This window comes from Acinonyx jubatus, chromosome D4 (assembly GCF_027475565.1).
Source record: "Acinonyx jubatus isolate Ajub_Pintada_27869175 chromosome D4, VMU_Ajub_asm_v1.0, whole genome shotgun sequence".
Classification (NCBI taxonomy): Eukaryota; Metazoa; Chordata; class Mammalia; order Carnivora; family Felidae; genus Acinonyx; species Acinonyx jubatus.
The window spans coordinates 6,396,225-6,416,411 of NC_069391.1; the positions used below are offsets into that span (position 1 = coordinate 6,396,225).

Here is a 20,187-nt window from a genome sequence, read left to right on the forward strand (position 1 = left end):
GGGGCCACTCCTCCACACGGAGCCCCGGGGGGCGTGTCCCTCCACCACGGCTCCCCACCGCCAGGATGACATCCAGAATTCTCCATCTGGCCCCACGGGCTCCACTTAAGTCAGCCTCCACTCTTCTCCACCTTCATCCTGTCAGGAGATCCAGCCCGGGAACTGGCCCCGCCGGCCCCGAGAGACAGCTTTTGGCTCGTCCCGGGGCCTTCACACACGCTGTTCCCTTAGCTAGAAACACTGTTCCCCTCCCCACCCCCACCCCCGCCTTGGCCTGGCAAACTCTTCGTCCTTGCAGGACACCGCTTCCGGGAAGGCTGCCCAGATGTCTGAGACTAAGTTTGGGGCTCCCCGGGCCTGGTGTGGCCTCTGCCCCGAGGGACCCTGCGTCAGTTCTGTGCTCTCTCCTCACACAGCGTGTCATGCTTGTTCAGTGAATGAGTGGCAAATGGAGGCCCAGGAGCCACTTACCCGAGGCAGAGGCCACACGGAGGAAGACGACAGTCCAGGGCACAGGTGTCTCCCCCGCTCTGGCCCTCGCAGTCAGGGTGAGCCCGAGCCCCCTCAAGACATCCGCAGGACGCCCCCTCCCCACGCCTTCAGCCGGAGCCCGTGCCTCCCTCACCCTCAACGGTGCCCCACGCTCTCCTGCGGATGGAGTCCCAACTGTCCAGCCGCAAGGCAGTCACACGGGGAGCGTCCTGGGGCTCGTCTGCGCGTCCGAAGGAGGCAAGAAGCTCAGTGCTCGAGAACCCCGTTTTCATGGCGAAATTCCAGCTGAAGGGTGGGGAGGGGTCCTCGTCTGACTCGCAGGTATGATTACCATACCTCCCAAGACACAAATGGGGATCGTCCCCGACACAAGGATTGTCCCTGAGGCTTTGACCCGTTTGGGGTCATCAGGGGTGTGCAGCTGATGGGCGGGAACACGGATGCTTTGGGGCACTTGGCTGCACGGGCAGGGCAGACTACGGGACAAGAGGCCAGCTGATCTACCCCATGGGGTGTGACCGCCGTGTCACCGCGAGGGCCATCGCCAGGAGGGACTGGCCGCCTTCGTGCCCTCTGGGGGTCGGGGAGCGCTGTCCTACTTACTTGGGGGCTGACTGAGGGCCCCCTCAGCAGAAATGACTCTGAACTTCCCTGGAGGGTGCGCCCCACAGAAAGAGTGGTACGGGGCCAGGCGGAAGGGGCCCGGGCTTCCCGCAGGCTCCCTTACAAGTGACGTCACTGGCTGGTGGCACGTGTGTCCTCTGTGACCCTTATCGTCTGCAAAAAGGCGGCCAGACTTGGATAAGGTCTTCTGGTGTCCTTGGCTATTGGGACCACTCCTCCGTCCCGGGGGGCCACCTGGGACCTCCACTTTGCACCATGTCTGGGGCGTTTGTCTCAGCCGCTCTACAGTCAAATGCCCAGGAAGGTCCCATACGTCCTGCAAGCCCCAGAGATAAGGAATTGAATTTCTAGCACCTGCCCCACACACTGTCAGGTCAGCCCAGGAATCCACGGTCACCTACCCTGCCCCCCACCATAGGGCAGAGGGGATACTCCCTGCCCAGACAGGGAAGGGATCCCGCCCAGTGTCACACAGCAGGGCTTTCTCCCAGATGCCTGGGCGTCACGGGGTCCAGGGCCGGTCTCTTGATTTCCTCCCCGACTCCCCAGCCCTGGGGCTCTGCAGGGTGATGGAGAGCTTCGTGCAGAAGAAGGTTGGGACATGAGGGCATCTGGTCCTGCCATGGCTGCTGGTCCGAGCATGGCCCAGGGCCGGCCCCACGACGGCTGCAGGCCAGAGCAGGGCCCCAAAAGGCCATCCCTCAATTACTTTGCTGCCCTCGTCCGCCCGCCCTCCCTCAACCTTTCTGGGGCTTAAAAAAAAATTTTTTTTTTATTTCTTAAAGACAAAAGCTTTTTGGTTTTAATACACAAAATAAATGCAGTCCTTGTGGGGTTCCTGCTCCACCTCTGGCCCAACCCCCCCCAAAGGTCACGGGCCAAAGTCTCCCACGGCTGTAAACGGGGGCCTGAGCCAGGCTCCCGGGATCTCAGCAGCCTCTTGGGCCCGGGAGTCCAGACTGGAGAGAGGGCCCAGGAGATCCCTGTCCTGGAGACAGGGGACATGAGAAGGGCACTCTCCTGCATGTCTGCCCTCTCTGCCGTTGTGAGACCAGGCGGGCAGCTGGGTCCTGGCAGGCCGACCATCAGTTCACCGTGGGCACCTGGCTGTGGTGCAGGCTGAACTCCTTGGCCTTGAGACGGAGGCTGGCGATGCTGTTGGCCATGTTGACTCCCGGGGTGGCAGGGCCTGAGCCTCCAGGGCTGTAGGGCGGCACCGTGCTGGGGGCGACAGAAGATACCAGGACATGGGGCTGTGGCTGACATGATGCCCGAAGCCGACCACTTCTGGCTGCCAGCCCTGGACCCCAGCCTCTGGTCCCCCCCGCCTCCCTTCCTCGGTTTACGTTCCCGGGAAGCCCTCCCCGCCACGGGATGGGCATGACCGGGGCTGCAGAATTTGGGGAGGAGTCAGAAATGCCCACAGACAGCACGGGGACACAGGCAGCTCCTGTGGATCTGTAGGCGTCCCTCCCTGGATCAGGAGCCTCCAGAGAGCAGGTCCTGGGTCCCGTCCCCGCCCCCGCCCCCCCCCCCCCCCCCCACCCAGCACCTGCACTGGGCCTGGTGCACAGCAGGATGGAGACACGGTAAACCACCTCTTGGTGGCTCTTCTGCTCTGGGCAAGGACAGGGCAGGAGACCTGGCCAGCACGGGATCACGAGGACTCTGACCCCACAAGCCGACCCGCTGGATCTTGCCTCCCACAAGACCAGGGCTCCAGCAGAGTGACTCACACAGACTAAGGGACAGGTGTCACCCCCTGGAGTTGTGGGCACAGAAAAACGACTCCCTGGCACCCCTTCCCTCTTCCTTCCTGCCCTGCCGCCTTTTTCCAGCTTTGACCAGGACAAAACTGCCCCAGAACGTGGCTCTGGACCCCAGCCAGGTCCCTGGGACAGGGGAGCCGTGCCCTCAGCCCTCCCTGCCCTCCCAGGGAGATCGACACAGGGTGCTGGGGCTTTCTTGCGAACCCGGAAATCTTCCTCCAGGTTTTCAACTTCCTCAGGGTGGCCTGATGGGTCCTTCCCCGCCCCCTCCAGACAGGCCTCATCTTCTCGCCCCTACATTCATGCACAGTCACGCGCACAATCGCGCGTGCACATTTGGGCGCACGTGTTTGCACACACAGACGCACGCACAACCATGTGCACATACCGATGCGGAAACGCACGCGCACACGTACTCGCAAAACACAGCCACACGCGTGCTCGTGGAACACCCACGCGCATACACTCATGAGCGTGCACACACACGTGTCCCCACACGGAAGGCCCAGGCTTCAGGGGCGCCTGGGCACCATGCACAGCTGTCTTTAGATGCTCAAAGGAGCCCCGGGCCCTACGAGGCCGCACGGGTCGCCCAGGCTGCTCCCCCTCCCGCCAGAAGGGGTTCCTGCTCTCACCTGTAGGGGGACGAGGCCGTCCAGGAAAGATAATCGGGGCTCAGGGTGGCGGGCCGGGGAACCACGGGCTGCTCGATGGCGGCCTCCTGGCTGTAGGACTTGAGCAGCGAGGCGGAGCGGTTGGCCAGCATGGCCCTCTCGTTTCGGCGGAACTTGGCCCGGCGGTTCTGAAACCAGACCTGGGGGCGGGAAGGCGTGCTGAACGGGGCGCAGCAGGCCGCAAGGGGGGACCCCAAGTCCTTTGGGACGGCGGTGCGGGCCCGCTCTGCCACCAGCTCTGGACGGGCGGCCCCACGGACCCTCAGCTTCCTCATCCGGAAGATGGGGATGCTAAAGGCTGCTGGGTAAGCGTGTGCTGGAGAAAGGGATGCAAAAATGAGCACTTCACCGTGGTAAGGTTGCAATTAGAAAGGGGCACTTGGCTCAGAGCAGGGCTGAACACTGCAACACGGCGTTTATTCACCCAAACCTTCCACGCCGGGCACGGCTCCAAGCCCGCTTACAAACATATTAACCAGGGGCGCCCGGGGGGCTCCGTCGGTGGAGCGACGGACTTCGGCTCAGGTCATGATCTTGGGGTCCGTGAGTTCGAGCCCCGCGTCGGGCTCTGTGCTGATGGCTCGGAGCCTGGAGCCTGCTTGGCATTCCGGTCTCCCTCTCTCCCTGCCCCTCCCCCGCTCATGCTCTCTGTCTCAGAAATAAACATTAAAAAAAAAATTTTTTTAACTCCCAAATATATCAACTACTTTGGTTCTCATAAGAACCCCAGGAAATAGACCCACGCGATCCTCATTTTACAGGGAGGCACCAGAGAGGTTAGGTAACCTGCCCAAGGCCACACGGCTGGGAAGTGGCAGGGCTTGGCCTCGAACCTCGGTGCTCCGGGCCTCTGACGCTCCCGCTCTTAATTACCGCCCCTCCGCAGCAGCTGCGCCCCCCAGAGGGCGAGGGGGCTGCGCGCTCCCGCGGGCGCCCACGCGTGCGCGGCGCTCACCTGCACACGCGCCTCGCTGAGGTTGACGCGCCGCGCCAGCTCCTCGCGCACAAAGGCGTCGGGGTAGTGCGTGCGCTCGAACACGCGCTCCAGCGCCTGTAGCTGGCTGCTGTTGAACGTGGTCCGGTTCCGCCGCTGCTTCTTCTTTCGCTTGGCGGCGCCGCCGCGCCCGGGGCTCGGACACTCACCTGCGGAGGGATCGAGTGTCAGCAGGTGCAGCCCCGCCCCGCCCCGCCCCCGGAGGTGCCCAGGGGGTCCCGACCCCCCCACTGGCTCGGCAGCGTGCGCTGGGCGCTCTCCTTGTGTCTCCCTCAGCGGATGGATGGAGGGTCCAGCCCCGAGAGCGGGAGCAGATCCCTTGAATTCTCTCCTTCACGCATCCCTTCATTCATCCATCCGTTCATTCTTCAACACGTATTAACTGAGCAGCTACTGTGTGACCGGCGCAGTGCTAGGGCCCATAGGGAATATAACAGTCAGATTCCACAGGAGGTGGAAATGAGCCAGAGGGTGAATCCCAGCAGAGGAGCCGACCAAGGGTCTGTGCTGGCCTCTGGTTCAGAACTGGCGGCTCAGGTAAGGGTGCCCAGCACAACCTTAGGGAACGCACGGGGTCAGCAACTCTTACCTTTTAGGTTCACCCTGTCTTTTGAGAGGACGGGTTGGGGGGTATTCAGCCACTATTGCCACCTCGGTGGGCAGAACTGTTGACCCTTCGTCCCCAAGAGCCCAGTTCATTGCCCACTCCTCCAGGCAGCCCTCCGGATCACCCGGGTCCACGTGGGATCCCCTCCCGCGCTCACCGGCACCAGCCGCGACACTGCCCAGTTCAGCCCTTCCTTACGTATCCGATTTTCTTATTAAAAACGTACATGATAATAACAAAGTAATGTCATTGCTGGTGGCGGGAACAGATTCGAAAACCAGAAGGGGGTAAAAAAGTGACACAAAGTACCCTCCTCTCCCCACGCTTTACCAGATTACAGATGTACATGTAAAAAACTTACAAGCGTGAGACCGTGCTGAACACATTGGTGCTTCAACTTGCCTGTTTTTTACTTGATAATATTCCAGACATTCCATTTCGCATACGGCAAACACAGCCCTCTTTATTTGGATTGTTTTGCATACTCTATTTTCTCTCCTGCTCCCTCCCTCCACGCGTAGGGACTTATTTTTTTTAGGTCCGTTTTTGCTTTTGCTGGAGCATCGCTCTTTGCAAATATAATAAAATACGTACAATATTTTTCCTATCAAAAAGTCGCCTACGACGTCCTGCCCCCCACCTCACCTCTTCCCCACTTAGCACCTATCTCAGGGATCCCTCCATCCAGGGCACAGAAATCATTCACATTCCTCTCCCCAGCCCCAAGGCCCTTGGCTGGGGGACCGTCCCCTGGTTTATCCTACCAGGGTCCTATGGATGGGCCTCTGGCGTGTTTCCAATCTTCCACAACTGAAAGAGTGCCATGATGAATAAGCTCGTGAAGACATGATTTTCTATTTTTGCCAGTGCCTGTTTGGGATAGATTCCTAGAAGCGGGAATCGCTGGGCCAATAAAAAACAAAACAAAACAAAACAAAACAAAAAACCGCTAGATGTGGCCAGGTTCCCGCACCAGCCTTCCCACCAGCGGTGTAGGCGAAGGTCTGTTTTGCCCAGTTTGGACAACAGAACGTATTGTCGGCCTTTGGGAGTTCAGTCCACGCCTTGTGTTTTTGCTTTCCCCGGCGACACGTTCCCTTCATACATTCAGTGTTGTCTGCACAATGCCGGGTATTGGCTCTGCTGAGCATCTAGAACATTCCAGGCCTGGCAATGGCTACCACTCGGTCCCTGCTTTCAAATAAGATCCCACGTGAGCAGGGTTTATTGCCTCTGGGGCAATCCACTGATTGGACTTGAGGCTGAAGTGGTCCACGGGACTGGTAAATGATCGTGGGGGCAAAGGGGGGGGGTCTTCTCAGGCAGGACTCAGGGAATGCCCGGGCACAGGTGACCTTACAGCTGAGTTTGGACCAGAAGTTCCCATCTGAGGGCGGTTCTGCCTCCGGGGGGACATCTGACAGTGTCTGGAGATAGTTTTGATTGGGAGGACCGGGGGCGGGAGGTGCCATGGGGATTGAACGGGTGGAGGCCAGGGGCTGCCGCCAAATACCCTTCAGGACGAGAACAGGCCCCCACAGCGAAGAATTTTCTCGTGCACCATGCCCACGGCCCTGGCTCAGCGGGACGTTCAGGACGGTTGCAAACACAGGAGACACAGGCCGGGGAGCGACAGGGAACGCAAGTGGTCCCAAGGGAGCCGCCGCGTCCCCTGGCCTGGCTCCAGCCTTCTCCCCTCCCCCCCACCCCCCCAGGAAAACGGAAAAGTGGAGGAGAATGCCTGGTGCCTGTGACCGTGTCTCTGCCCCGCATCCCTGTCCCCTGGAGCGGGAGGAAATCTAAACCCAAACAACGAGGGCCCGTGAGCTGAAAACCGGGGGGTGATCAACAGCCCCGAAAGCGGGGACAGAAGCTTCTGGAACATCAGCCAACCCAGAGACGACTTCCGTCCCCCTTCAGGCAACGCCGATTGGGCACACACCCAACGCAGGAGGCATTTCGGCCAAAAAAGGAGACTTTTTCGAGAAGTTTCCGAGCAATCCCAAACGGAGGGTGTCTAAATGAAAACCAGTCTTCAGCTTCTGCCCCGCCAAGTGGGTGTCGGAAGAGACTGGGCTCTTTCGCCGCCGGTTTAAACCGAGTAGTGACTTGGAGCCGGAACCCTCATGCAAAGACATTTGTCGCCAGGTCCCCGACAACCTGCCACACCAGCCCCAGCTGGGCTCCTCGCCGGTCTGGGGTCCGCTCTCTCCGGGGTCACAGCAAGGCCGCTCCGACGGGGGCCGCTCTGCCAAAGCTGGTTTGGGGCCACGGGGGGTGCCAAGCGGGCCACCCGCTCCCTAACCCCCACCCTGGGAGGTGTGACCCCATTTCACACACAGGGAAACTGAGGCCAAGGTGGCACCTCTGGGTTGGAATTCATGTTTGTCAGAGGCTCAGCCGGCCCCGGGGCTGTAGGCTCGGCCTCTCCTCCCTCACCCGCCTTGCTCCCAGGGAAGGTGACGCAGGGGTCTGTCACAATCTCAGTCCTGGCTCTAGGAGGCCTAAGTGCGGAAATGCCCTTGGGTCTCCATCCCAGACTGTGGGAAATACGTCCCTCGGCCCCGCTTTTGTTCCGAAGGAAGACGACACCTCTGGAAGCGGCAAGGGACAACAAACAGCGTGCCCAGAGTCACATAAAGTTCCTAAGAGGAGCAGAGCTTAATTCCGTGCCGAGAGCATAGTAATTGCTCAATAAATGGCGGCTGCCTTTAGCATTGTCGCTTATGAGGAAGCCAAGGGTCTTTCTCCCCGGCCCTTGGGTCTCCTCGACCCAGTCCGCAGTAGAAAGACGGGTCTGCAGTCCCTGCTGGGGACTGAGAGGCTGAGAGGTGGCCGAGGACGACTGAAGCATCTTCCTGAAGGTGACCCAGGACTCGAACCCACTGGCTGGCCTCTGCTTCCCAGCGGATGTGCTGGATATTTGTTACCCTAAGTCCCTGAGTCACCGCCTGAGAAATGTATTGCAGCGGGCGTGTGTCCCCCTGGGGGATCCACGCTGGGACTTTGAAGCATTTGGAAAAGAAATAAATACTCACTAAGCCTCAGGCCAGCGATGGCTGGCCCCGCACCCCCCCCTTTCCAAGTCGGGCTAGTCCCCAAGTTTCCTTTTGTTCAGTAAAAGTCCTGCTTTTCTCTGGGGTTGAAAAAGAAAGCCTGAAACCGCCTCTCTCTCTCTAGGGGGAGAGAGAAAGGTATTCAGATGGGGGAGGCCCGCCGCCCACGCTCCCTCTCCCTTAAAACCGAATTACTTCGTCCCCCGGTTACATTACAATAAAAAAAAAAAAAAAAAGAATGACTTGTGCACAGTTTTCTGCCATTAAATTATTTCACACGTACCATTTATTTGGCTGACTGCGGGCCAAAGACATTTAAAAACTCCGCTCTCAGCCAGATAATCGAGTGGTCCTGGCTTCTCTCCCCTGCACCCATGGTTTTTCTTATTCCGTGTAATTTAAGGGTCTAAATAGTCTGGAGGGAATTAACTGCAAATTCTTCCTAAGACAAATAAACCCAGCCTCTTCGTTTCTGCCTTCCTCAAGCTGTTGAGAGACACCCTCTGTTTGTTTTTGCTTCAAATAGTCAGTTTGTGCCTGACCCCGGGGCCGCGGCGAGCTCCAACCCAAATAAATAACTTTTATTAATTAGCATTTATTCTGACCAGAAAAGCAGCCCCTCTCCTCGCCGCCCCCCCCCCCCAATGTGATCTCTGCCAACACGTTCGCAAAAATAAACAACGGGTCCCCAGGACCTTGATGTGGATTTAACAAATTAACACCGGCCCTTGGTCAAAGGAGCTCCAAGCTGCAGAAATATTTACAGCTGGGAAAGTCTGAGGAAGACTGGAGAAAAGAAGGTGGAGGGCCCGGAGGGGCCTGCAAAAGCTTCGGGCCCACCCCCCAGGTCTCCTGGAAGGGACGAGGGTTCCTCTGAAAGACCCCTGGTTCTGCCTTGTCGGGGCTCAGACGGGAACTCTGGAATCTGTCCTTAGCTGTCTCCTGTGCCAAGAGGGGACACCCGAAGGGAAATGTGTCACCTCTTCAGGTGAGACGTGAGAGGCCTACAGCCCCGTGGCTGAGGGGGAATGATCTCCAGCAGAGTGGCCAGGGCAAATCTGTTAGCGACTCCCAGCCTCTGGAATCTCCCGGAAAACTGGGAACAACAGAAATGACCTCATTAACCCTCCTATGGGCCTTACACGAGGGCTCCTAGCCCACGATTCTACAGATGAGGCTCACACGGGACAGCAACACATCAAAGCCGCAAGACTCGTCAAGGCCGGAGCTGGGATTTGAACCTGCCGATGGGCACCAGGCCCAGGTTCTTAAACACCTTGGCGCGGCGGGGCGACCGGCCCTGAGAGGCCCGCACCCTCGTTCCTCCTGCAGCGGGATTCTGAGAATCTCTCCGCGGGCTTAGGGTGAACCAGGAGGAGGGACACGGAAGGCAGCAGCTGGAGAAGCACAGGAGGGAAGGGTGCGCGGGCCGCCCAGCCTGGGAGACAGGGCCAGCGGGAAGCACGGCACCCAGTCAGGCCAACGTTCGAAGGAAGAAAGGAAGCAAAGACGGGAGGGGGGAGGAGGGAGAACGGAGAAAAAACATGGTCCCTGGAGCCTTCTGGACAAGGGCTTCCCTAGGCGGCCGGCCCCACTCCAGCCAGGATCCCAAGCGAGGAACCTTAAGAGCTGGTTTCATGTCCGGCCAAGCTGGCGTTGGTCCCGGACACTGAGGGACCAGGCCTAAGACACAGGGGAGGGGCTCGGGTCCTCGGGTGAGATCACACAGGCAGACTTTCCAGCATCACCTCCCCGGAGGCCCCCAACAGCCTCAAGAGGGGCGGGCAGGGCGGTCTCTGTCCTACAGAGAAGGCAGAGGGAGGCCCAGAGAGGGGCCAGGACCCACCCGGGGTCACACAGCAAGGAAAGCCCACCCCCGCGGCCCTTTCTCTTCTCGATACATCCCTGGTAGCCAGTCGTCTGGGATGATGGAGAGAGGAGGTAGCCCGGCCCCCAGCCCAGGGCTGGGCAAATCCAATGATGAGCACAACAGAAGGACAGAGGCTTTCTCTTGAGGGCCTTTCTGGCTCTATCCAGTGGAGGGGGCCACCCAGGCCACCCTGGTGGGCAGAGCCAGGGCCTGGACCTCAGGAGGGCTGGTGGTACTCACATTGGACGTGCCCACCCCTCACTGTGGACCCCTTCTGCATACCATTCCTGGGCTTTCCACCGCCCCCCCTCTGTCCCTCCCTGACTTTTACCTTCAGCAGCAGAATGCCCCCTCCTCCAGGAAGCCCTCCCAGGCCCCTGTCATAGCTGTGCCACACTGTAGAGTAGACGTGGGGTCATTCGTCCAGCAGGGACTGGAACTTACTGGGTTTTGTCTCTCTGGAACCCATCACAGGACCTAGCTCAGGGTAAACTCGTCACAAATATTTTTTTGAGTGCCCGGTGAACGCGTGAATGGAAAACCTGGGACTGTCACGCCCATACTCCCCTCACAGCCCCCAGGCCAGTGACCGGTGTGTCTACAAGGGGGCCTAAGCAGGCTTCGGCAGACCCTGGAGTCTAGAGGAGGCTGGGGGAGGCTCCCACGTGTCCCCTAGAAACCTCAGCAGAGCCCTGGAGGCAGCTGCCACGCATTAGGGTCTCTCTAGGCTCTGGAGCCTCTCCTTCACATGCACAAAGGTCTTGGGGTGCTGCATACGCTTCCACAGGATGACTGGACCCCCTCCCCACCCCAAGAAACCCAGTGCACCAATGGAATCTACCCTACAAGACCACATGAGCTCCTCCCCACCTCAGGGCCTTTGCACATGCTTTTCCCGCTGCACTCCTTCTGCCTCATGCTTACCCAGTTTTTAGTCTAAACCTAAATTCCCTGCCCTGAAAGGCTTTCCAAGCCCCCAGGTCAGGCCAGATCTCCTCGCCACAGGCTCCCGGGCTGTCTCCCTCTCCTGAACGTCTGCAATGAAGTTGTTCTTCTGTTCTGGTTCTCCACTTCGTGCTTGTCTCTTCCCTTTACCTCAGCTCTAGGAGGTAGGGACTGTGTGTGCCTTGTCACTGCTATATCCCCGGGACTGGGCAAGAAGTTTGGTCTCAAAAAGATTTCTCAATATAAAGGAAGGAAGGCCTCCCTCCAGAAAACAATGGGAAGTCCGAGCATCCAAACCCAGCTCCCCCTGCCCTTCAAAAGGCCAGACAATGGTTACTTAGATGGGACAACTCAAAGCACAAGCCAGTAAAGAAAGGAAGATAAATCAGACTTCATAAAGATTAAAACTTTGGTGGACACCGTCAAGAAAGTGAAAAAGGGGGTCGGGGCGCCTGGGCAGCTCGGTCAGTTGAGCGTCCAACTTCAGCTTAGTCATGATCTCACATCCGTGGGTTCGAGCCCCGCGTCGGGCTCTGTGCTGACGGCTCGGAGCCTGCCTGGGATGCTCTCTCTCTCCCTCTACTCTGCCCCTCCCCCACCCTCTCTCTCAAAATAAGTAAACATTTAGGAAAAAAAAAAAAGATAGTAAAAAAGACAACCCAGAGAACGAGGAAAATATCCACAAATCGCGTATTTGGTAAGGGATCGTATTTAGAAAATATGAAGAACGCTTTCAACACGACAATAAAAAGGCAAACCATCCCATTAAAAATGAGCAAAAGGTCCGCATCGGCGTTTTCCCAAAGGAGGTATGTGAATGGCCAACAAGCATGTGAAAAAGTGCTGGTCCTGAGTCATCAAGAAAATGCAACACGCAACCACAAGGAGATGCCGCTTCACACCCAGTATGACGGCAAGAATCAGAAGGCAGATAATAACAAGTGCCGACAAGAATTTGGAGACACTGGACCCCCCCGTGCACCGCTGGCGGGAAAGTCCAATGGTGCAGCCGCTCTGGAAGAGTCTGGCAGGTCCTCCAAATGTGAAATTCCGAGTTACCATCTGACCCAGCAGTTTCACTGCTAGGTATCTACCCCGGGGGGGTGGGGGGCAGGGAATGAAACCTACGTCCACACCACCATACTCCAAACAGCCCGAACTTGGAGACAACCCAAACGCCCGGCCAACTGATGACTGGGTAAACAGAATGTAGTCTGTCCACACAATGGAATGTTTTTTGACCGTAAAAAGGAACGAGGTGCTGATTCATGCTCTGATGTGGGCGAGCCTTTAAAAACGTTATTTATGTTTAAAAATACCGTGCTACGTAAAAGCAGCCCATGCCATCCAGGAAGGGCCGCATAATGAAGGATTCCGAGGACGAGAAACGTCCAGAACAAGCAAAACCTAGAGAGACAGAATGTCCGTCGGCGGCTGCTAGGGCCTGGGTGGGGTGGGGTGGGGGATGGACGGTGATGACCGAGGGGTGTGGGGTTTCTGTTTGGGCTGCCGGAAAAGCTCTAAAATCTTGGTGATGGTTGCACAAGTGAACATATTAAAACTCACTGGCGTGCACACTTTAAGGGGATGAATCGTATGGCCCGTGCAGTATATCTCAATAAAGTCGGTCTATAAAAAGAAGTACACAGGAAAGGGTGGGGGCAGAACGTCTCCATGGGAGAGGGGACATGTGGGGCTGCCACCCCTGGGGGAAGCCAGGGGGCAGATACAGACTAAGCCAAAGCCTCTTCTCAGGCCCAGGAGCCTTTTGAGAAATGGCGTCACTGGGCCCAAGGGGGGAGCAGAGACAAAGCTACTGGGCAGAGAATATCTACGTCCTATTCTCAGGCACAGAAAAGGGCCAGGGGGTCAAGGCCAGCTACAGCTGGCCATCTCAAAGGCTCTGGGTTTCCCGAGCCTCCTCCTGTGTCCCGCACCGAGGCCTCTGGCTTTAGCAGCCCAAGAGCCAAGGGTTCAAACTTGACATCGGCGGTCGGCCCAGCCTCCTCCGCTCCCCACACCCCAAAACCACCTCCAGAAAGTGGGAGCACAGGAGGGAAGGGAGTCGGGGAGTCATTCAGGAGGAAGAGGAGCAGGCCCCCCTCCCCCCGGCTCACAAGTTGGTCAGAGAAGGAGGGCAGTGTCTGTCCCGTCTGGTTTTAATCTGAGGTTGGTGGCCCAATGCCAAATTTATTGTCAGACCTACATTTTAATAAGGGGTTGGTATTTGGAGGCAAGCTGCCCTCGTTAACCACTTCCAGACCGGGGTGACGTTGCCGCTCAGGGGCCAGCGTGGGGTCCTGCCTCCCAGTTAGGAGCCTGGGGAGGGGGGGCCTTGCAAAGCCCGCCCCCGGCACCTGCTGGGAACCGCGGTGAGCGCTGATGGTCAGGGAGAGAGACGTTGGGAGAGCTCGGTTCCGAAGGAAACCCGCAAACAGCCCTGGGGGCCTCAAGCCTGGGACTCTCGTCTTCTCGAGGGCTCAGACCTGAAGGGCCCTCACAGCTCCTCTGTCAAAGCCCCTTATATTTGTAGATGCGGAAATGGCGACAAGGAGGGGGGCGCTGGCTTGGCCAAACGCTCCCAGCGAGGCACTGGGGTCCCAGGTTCTGCCCCCTGAGGCGAGGTGCGATCCCTGAGAACACACGTGTGCCTCCCCCCTGCTCCCCGCGTCCCTGGGTTCCCCGGGAATGGGGCGGACGCGGCTTACCCCTGACCCAGCGATGGGGCACGCTTGGGGACAGTGGGGGAGGGGCAACCCGCAGCCCACCCAGAGAGCAAATGGTGCCTCCCTCTGCCCCCCCAGCATCTGAGAATGGGGAAAACTCCCCTCTCCCTCGCTTCGGGGCCCTCAGTTTCACCATCTGTGCGCTGGGGTGAGAGGAGTTACCATCGCCCCCCTGTCCCCGATGGAACAGTCCGGGGCTCCCCTGAGAGCTTGACACAGACAACCCTTCTCCCCCGCTCTGACTTTTTTCCCCAAGGAAAACCTAGGCCCTGGCTCACTGGTCCTCCCCCCTGTTTCGACTGTGAACCCCCGGAGGAATCTGAGGAATTCTACGGGTCCTTCCCAGAAAAACACAGGTGCACACAAAATTCTGCCTGGAACCTCGTTCGGGTGATTCACGGACTCGGAGAATCCGGTCCGCAGACCCCACCCTGTAAAGTCAGCGTGACGGAAAGCCAAGTCTCTTTTGCCCCAGAAGGACCCGCCCCCTCCGCCCCCTGTTCCATCTTGGGGTCCCCACCGGTCGCCCCCTCCCACCCCAAGGGAGCAGGCAAGACCGAGGCCGTGCCCATTAGCCCCTCTCCCGAGGCCGGCGGGACCTCGCGGAGCCCTGGCTCTGGGTCCACGCCGCGCTCCCAGAGAGGGTAACCTTTAAAGCACCGCCAGAGGGTTTTTATGACCCGCTGGTGAGTTCCAGGCCTTCTGGAAAATGTGTCTGAGGCTCAGCTCAGAGGAGCTCCAAGGCTGTGTCTTGACTGTTAGGCTGCTCTCGTCACTGCAGCTGGGCCTGTGGGTGAGGACAGGGACTCCTTCCCCTCCCTTTCCTTTGCTCTTCCTTCCCCTCCCCTCCCCTCCCCTCCCTTCCCTTTTTCTGTTTTCTTTTTTCTTTTCCTTTCTTTTCTTTTCTTTTCTTTTCCTTCTCTTCTCTCTTTTCTTTTCCTTCCCCTCCCCTCCCCTCCCCTCCCCTCCCTTCCCTTTTTTCTGTTTGGCCTCCATTTACTAAACTTGATTACGTACCTGGCCCTGGGTTATAGAGCCCTGCCTTCAGAAAGGTGGAAGGCACCGTTATTAAGCCTTGTTCTCAGTGGGGGATGGGCAGGTTCAGAGAGGGGAAGTCACCGACCCGGTCACCCAGCCAGGCTATGAGGCAAGCAATTTATGCCTAGTCTGCTGGTCCCCAAAAGCGGTTGCTCCCTGGAGGAGAGAGGCTCTGGTTAACCCTTTCGGGACCAGGGTGACGTTGCTGCTAAGGGCCCAGTATGGTTTCCTCTGTCCCAGTTTATTTTATTTTATTTTATTTTTTTAACATTTTATTTATTTTTGAGACAGGGAGAGACAGAGCATGAACGGGGGAGGGTCAGAGAGAGAGAGGGAGACACAGAATCCGAAACAGGCTCCAGGCTCTGAGCCGTCAGCACAGAGCCCGACGCGGGGCTCGAACTCAAGAACCACGAGACCACGACCTGAACCGAAGTCGGACGCTCAACCGACGGAGCCACCCAGGCGCTCCCGCTGGGACTTTGCGGCAAAGTCTCTCCCACCCACAAGTGTGGCAACCGCGGGCTTCAGGGCCGCAAACTGGGAATGGCGAGGCACGACACGAAAAGCAGCGATGGGCGCTCTGGCTGTGCCCCGTCCCATGCGGTAGCCGCTAGCTACCCGCGATCGTCTCCGTTCACATCGATTCAAGTGAAATAACAATATAAATCCCGTTCCGCAGTCACCACGTTTTCAAGGGCTCAACGGCCACAAGTGGGACGGCACAGATAGGGAACATTTCCATCATTACGGAAAGTTGTATCAGCGGGAGCTGCTCTGGTATCCCAATTTTTCTTCTTCTTTTTTTTAATGGAAAGGGAACAAACCACAACAAAGACCAGCCCTGAAGGACCTTTGAAAGAAGAAAAAACACCCCTTGATCCCACCATGCCAGCCTATCGGCTTAGTTTTTTGCGGACTTTTTGGCCCGCGTCCACATGTATCCAGCTTGCACCTGACTCCACTTAATGGTGTGCATGAATAACATTTTCTTTTTTGGACGAGGCATCGGTGAAAAGGCCAGGATTAAGATCAGACGTGCGCAGCAGAGACAAACATGTACGGTTGCACAGGCTGTGCACTGCACGACTCCAAGGGCACCATCCCCATAGACTATAGTGTACTTGGTGCCCCCTATAGTTGTGCAGTGGACAACCCGCTAGACCGCACTCTGCTTTCTGGAAATAGCTGCATTCAAGTTCTGGCTCCACCTCGCACCAGCTAAGGGAGCTCTGTGGACACGTGGCTTCACCTCCCGGAGTCTGGTTTCCTCACTGTAAACGGAGGCAGCGGTACCTGACGTGCTCGGACAACGCCCCTGGCACCTCGGAAGTGCCCAAGTCACTTAGCTATTATGTCGGCGACTACCACCTCACAATTTTAGGGGGCGGATTCCCCAAGATTCACTCCCTTTTGCTGTGAGCTGCACAGACCAGGGCTCAGCACGTGTTAGTTGATGTTCATTTAAGCTCCGTCCTCTTCGTCAAGCTCACTGTGAGCGGCTGCATCATTTCACTTCGTGGGGGTCCTAAGACCACCTCACTAGTCATTCCCCTCTTGTTGGACAGCTACGTTCTGCCCGATTTTCCTCTGCCGTCAACCGCCGCGGAAATGGCTTTGTCCTCCCGCTGGATTTCCAAACTCCACCCACTTCAGCGGAAGTTCTTACAACCTCTCTTCCAGGACCTTCTGGGCTCTCTCCTGCCACCAAGTCGGCCAGAACAGGTTCCCCACAGGAGTATTGAAGCTGATGCACCCGGCACGATGGTTAAAAGCTGGACTCTGGAATCAGCCTGCCCGCCCCCTCCCGCCGGGGGTTCAAATCCTAGCTTCACTGCTCAGGACCCTGAGTAAGTTGCAACCTTTCTGTACTTTGGTGCTCCCGTCTAGAAAACGGAGATAACCACATATCCCTTACGCGGATTGAATGAGTTCACATTTATGCAATTCTGAAAACAGCATCTGGGACCTAGTACATGCTACGTCACATCAGCCAAGAGTATATCATGTGGGGTCAGATGGGTCTCCGTTAGAGTCCCAGACTGGCCATCTAGTGGCTGGGCGACCTTTGGGCAAGTTACTTAACCTCTCTGAACCTCACGTTTGCATCTGTGTTGTGGAGACCTTGGCTACTGAGAGGTCTTGGTGCACTGAAGTCTCACTCCCAAACACTCCTAAAGGTCACCTTTGCCCCAGGGCTGGTGCCCCGCCCCCCCCAACAGAGGCTTCCCCGAATGTGCCCCCAAAAGTCTGTCCTTCACGGACGTTTCCACAGAAGCTGGGCTGCTTCCAGCAGGAAGCCCTCCCAGTCTCAGACTGAACTTGCCTCTTTATGCTCAGAGCCTGGCACCTAGTAGGTGCTCAATAAATACTGGATGAATAACTCTATGAATGACTGATTGCAAGAATGAATGGATGGATGGATGGGTGGAATTGCGGCCGAAGGGGAGGTAATCCCAATTCTCTGGCCACCCCAATCCGTGAAGACTTTTATGCACTATAGATCGGGGTGAAGTGTACGAGCTTTCCCACTCTCCTGACCCTCCCATCTGAAGAAACGAATGTATTTATTGTTTCTCTAAATTTGGGGGCCAGAGCCTGATCCAGTGGGCCTGGGTCTCCTCACGAGTGATGTGCTCCAACGGGCCGGCGGTGGCGAGAACGGGAGCCTCCTCTGCAGCAGGGGGAAACGGCCAGCCGGTCGGCCACCCGCGTCTCACCCTCTCCACGCCATCCCGAGCCCCTGGGGATGGCGCAGCAGATACAGGAGCCCTCACCCCACAGGCACCTGCTTCCGGGGGCTGGTGTTTATGGGGCGGATGTTCCCTTCCCCCCATTCAGCGTCCCAGCTCCCCACTTCTAGGATCCTGGAAGGCCAGGAGCAAGCACTCTTCCCACATATCTTCAAAGGTTTTCTGTGCAACACTTCCCACGAGTCCGGGAAGGACTGCAAACCGAGGGGACCACCCCAAACCCCAAGGCCCTGGGTGACGCCCGCCTCCTCCGCAGCCAGACTTGGGCCGGCCCAGACCGACAGCGCCACCCTGTCCCGTGCTTCCTCTCTGCTCTCCACGAGGCCTCCATCTAGGGGGACCAGGGTGCCCCCTCGCCACCCCCGCCCCCATCTTCCTAACTTCCCCTGCTGGGAGTGGTCTTCTGCTGGGGGCCCAGTCCCTTGCTCACCACAGCACCCCAGAGGGGGCCCAGGGAGGGAAGGAGGGGGTCCGGAAGGGCAGGGCACCCCAAGACGCCGGGGGAGGCTGAAGCCCGTCCTGCGTCCTGCGGTCGATGCCGATTTGTTGCCAAGCGGGGACAGGCCTCGCTGAAACCTTTACCCCGGCGGGCGAAAAGCCCCCTCGCGCATCCATGCGCTTCCAAGCGGCTAACCCCCACGTTTCCTTCGCCCCGTTTCCTGCTCCCCTCCCCCCCCACGCTGGCATGTCTCAGTGTGGCCCAAACTCCTCATCTTAGGGGAAGCTCTGACTCAGAACTTGAAAAATCTTACGCACTGACTTGAGAAAACAAACTTGGGGGGCGGCCGGGAAGAGTCCCCGGTCCTTGGGGGGAGGGGGTGGGGCTCTCCAAGAGGCCATCCTTCCCTCCTGGGGAATGAGGCCAGCGGGCTGGGCGGACCCCAACCGGGGAAGCCCCGCGCCCCGGGGGTCGCTTTCCCCGCCGGGCGGGGCGCACCGGCGCTCGGCTGGCGGGTGGGGGGCTGGGGTCGCTTTTACGCACACGCGGGGCCGGGGTCGACCCCGAACCCCGCGGGGCGGGGGTAGGGGTGGGGGGGGAGGGGGTGGTGCCCGGCCCGGCGCGCCAGCCGCCGCCCGCCCCGCCCGGCCATGTGCGCGCCAGCCCGTGCGTGCGAGCGCGCCGCGCCGGTGGCGGCCAGAGCGGCGCCGCGGCACATCTGGTTCCAGGCGAGCCCCTGGCGCCTGCCTCGCCGCAGACCCGCGGCCCAGACACACAGACGTTAATAGATCGGCGCGCCCAGCCCCGCGCGGCCCGCGCCCGCCGCCGCCAAGCCGCTCAGCGGGAGTGCGAGGCGGCCGCCCGCGCGGGAGGGCGGGCGCGCAGGGGTGGGCGCGGGGCGCGCGGGGGCCGGCGCGCCCGCCCTCCCCCTCCCTCCCTCCCTCCGGCTCCGACACCTCCCTCCCACCCCCGCCCCCCAGCCTCCGCTCCGTCCCCGGCTTGGAACCGGGGCTGCCCTTTTCCCATCCCGGGAAACCGAGTTCGCGGAGGCCTCCGCCAGCCGGTGACCGGCGCTGCCCGCTTGCCCCCGCGCGCACGGCCGGGCCAAGCGCGGGGGTTCGGCGCCGCGAGGGCGCATCTCCGCGCACCGTGACCCTCTGCGAAGACGCCGCTACCATCGCCCGTCCATTTTACAGTCGGGAAACTGAGGCTGGGGCGGCCGGTCGCACCAAGGTTACCCATCGAGAAGGCACCCCAGCTGGCCTCCCACTGGGGCGGAGGACTCCGCCCCCCCCCCCCCCCCGGGCGGCTTGGCATCAGTTTTGCCGCCTCCTCAACTCCTCACGCGCACACCCGGAACCCAAGGTCACTGCAAGTCGGCGGAGGCAACACCGGCCTTTACCTGGGGCGCCCACACCCCCTTTCTCGGAGGAGAGCCTGTCCTCAGCTGCAACCCCTGAGGCTTCGGCCGAGGTCCTCCGACCCGAACACCTGGAGGCGGTGAGGCTTCCGGGGGGACAGCTCAGCAATGTGGGTGGATTCTTTCTCCCGGCAAGGAAGGTTCCAAGCCGACTCCTCATTCCGAAATGCTCCCGAAATCAACCCTGCAGCCCCGGGGTGCGCTTCAGGCCCACTCCGGCTCCTCCGGAGGAAGCCGCCCCGCTTTGGAAGCGCCTTTTTTATTATTCGAGGGTAGACGGCATGGGCATGTCCATGTCGGGTTTTGCCTTTAAAAGGAAGCTGTGAGCACCCCCCCACCCCCCCAGTGGCTCAGTCGGTGTAGCCTCTCACTTCGGCTCAGGTCATGATCTCACAGTTCGTGAGTTCGAGCCCCGCATCGGGCTCTGTGCGGCCAGCTCGGAGCCTGGAGCCTGCTTCGGATTCTGTGTCTCCCTCTCTCTCTGTTCCTCCCCCACTTGTGCTCTGTTTCTCTCTCAAAAATGAATAAATATTAAAATTAAAAATAAAAAGGAAGCTACGATCTTTAAAGGATCTCCATCTGAGCGGGTTAAAGTGGGTCGGCCAGTGGAAGCGGGTTTCCTTCTCTTTAGACAAACGCATACACACACATATGCGTGCACACACACACACACATGCATATACACTACGGCCTTTAGCCCCTAGAGGTAAGCACGTGTGCTTGCAAATTGCAAGTAATTTGTTGGCTCCAGGTTAAATTTTAGCATTTCCCCCCCTCGCA

The 20,187-nt window shown here is 58.9% G+C and overlaps 1 protein-coding gene across 2 annotated transcripts in view; it reads right to left on the reverse strand.

Moving 5' to 3' along the window:
* Positions 1-2,201: 2,201 nt before the first annotated feature.
* PRRX2 (paired related homeobox 2) overlaps positions 2,202-20,187 on the reverse strand; it is a 40,944-nt gene continuing 22,958 nt past the window's right edge. The window contains exons 1-4 of one of the 2 annotated variants that reach the window (XM_053204511.1): positions 19,390-19,728; positions 4,515-4,702; positions 3,521-3,699; positions 2,202-2,337 (exon numbers count right to left, since the gene is read on the reverse strand). In XM_053204511.1, coding sequence (XP_053060486.1) covers positions 2,202-2,337; positions 3,521-3,699; positions 4,515-4,702; positions 19,390-19,567 — 681 coding nt within the window. In that variant the 5' untranslated portion in view covers positions 19,568-19,728. Of the gene's footprint in view, positions 2,338-3,520; positions 3,700-4,514; positions 4,703-19,389; positions 19,729-20,187 lie in introns of those variants that run through there. The other variant, XM_053204510.1, reaches the window with a different exon arrangement.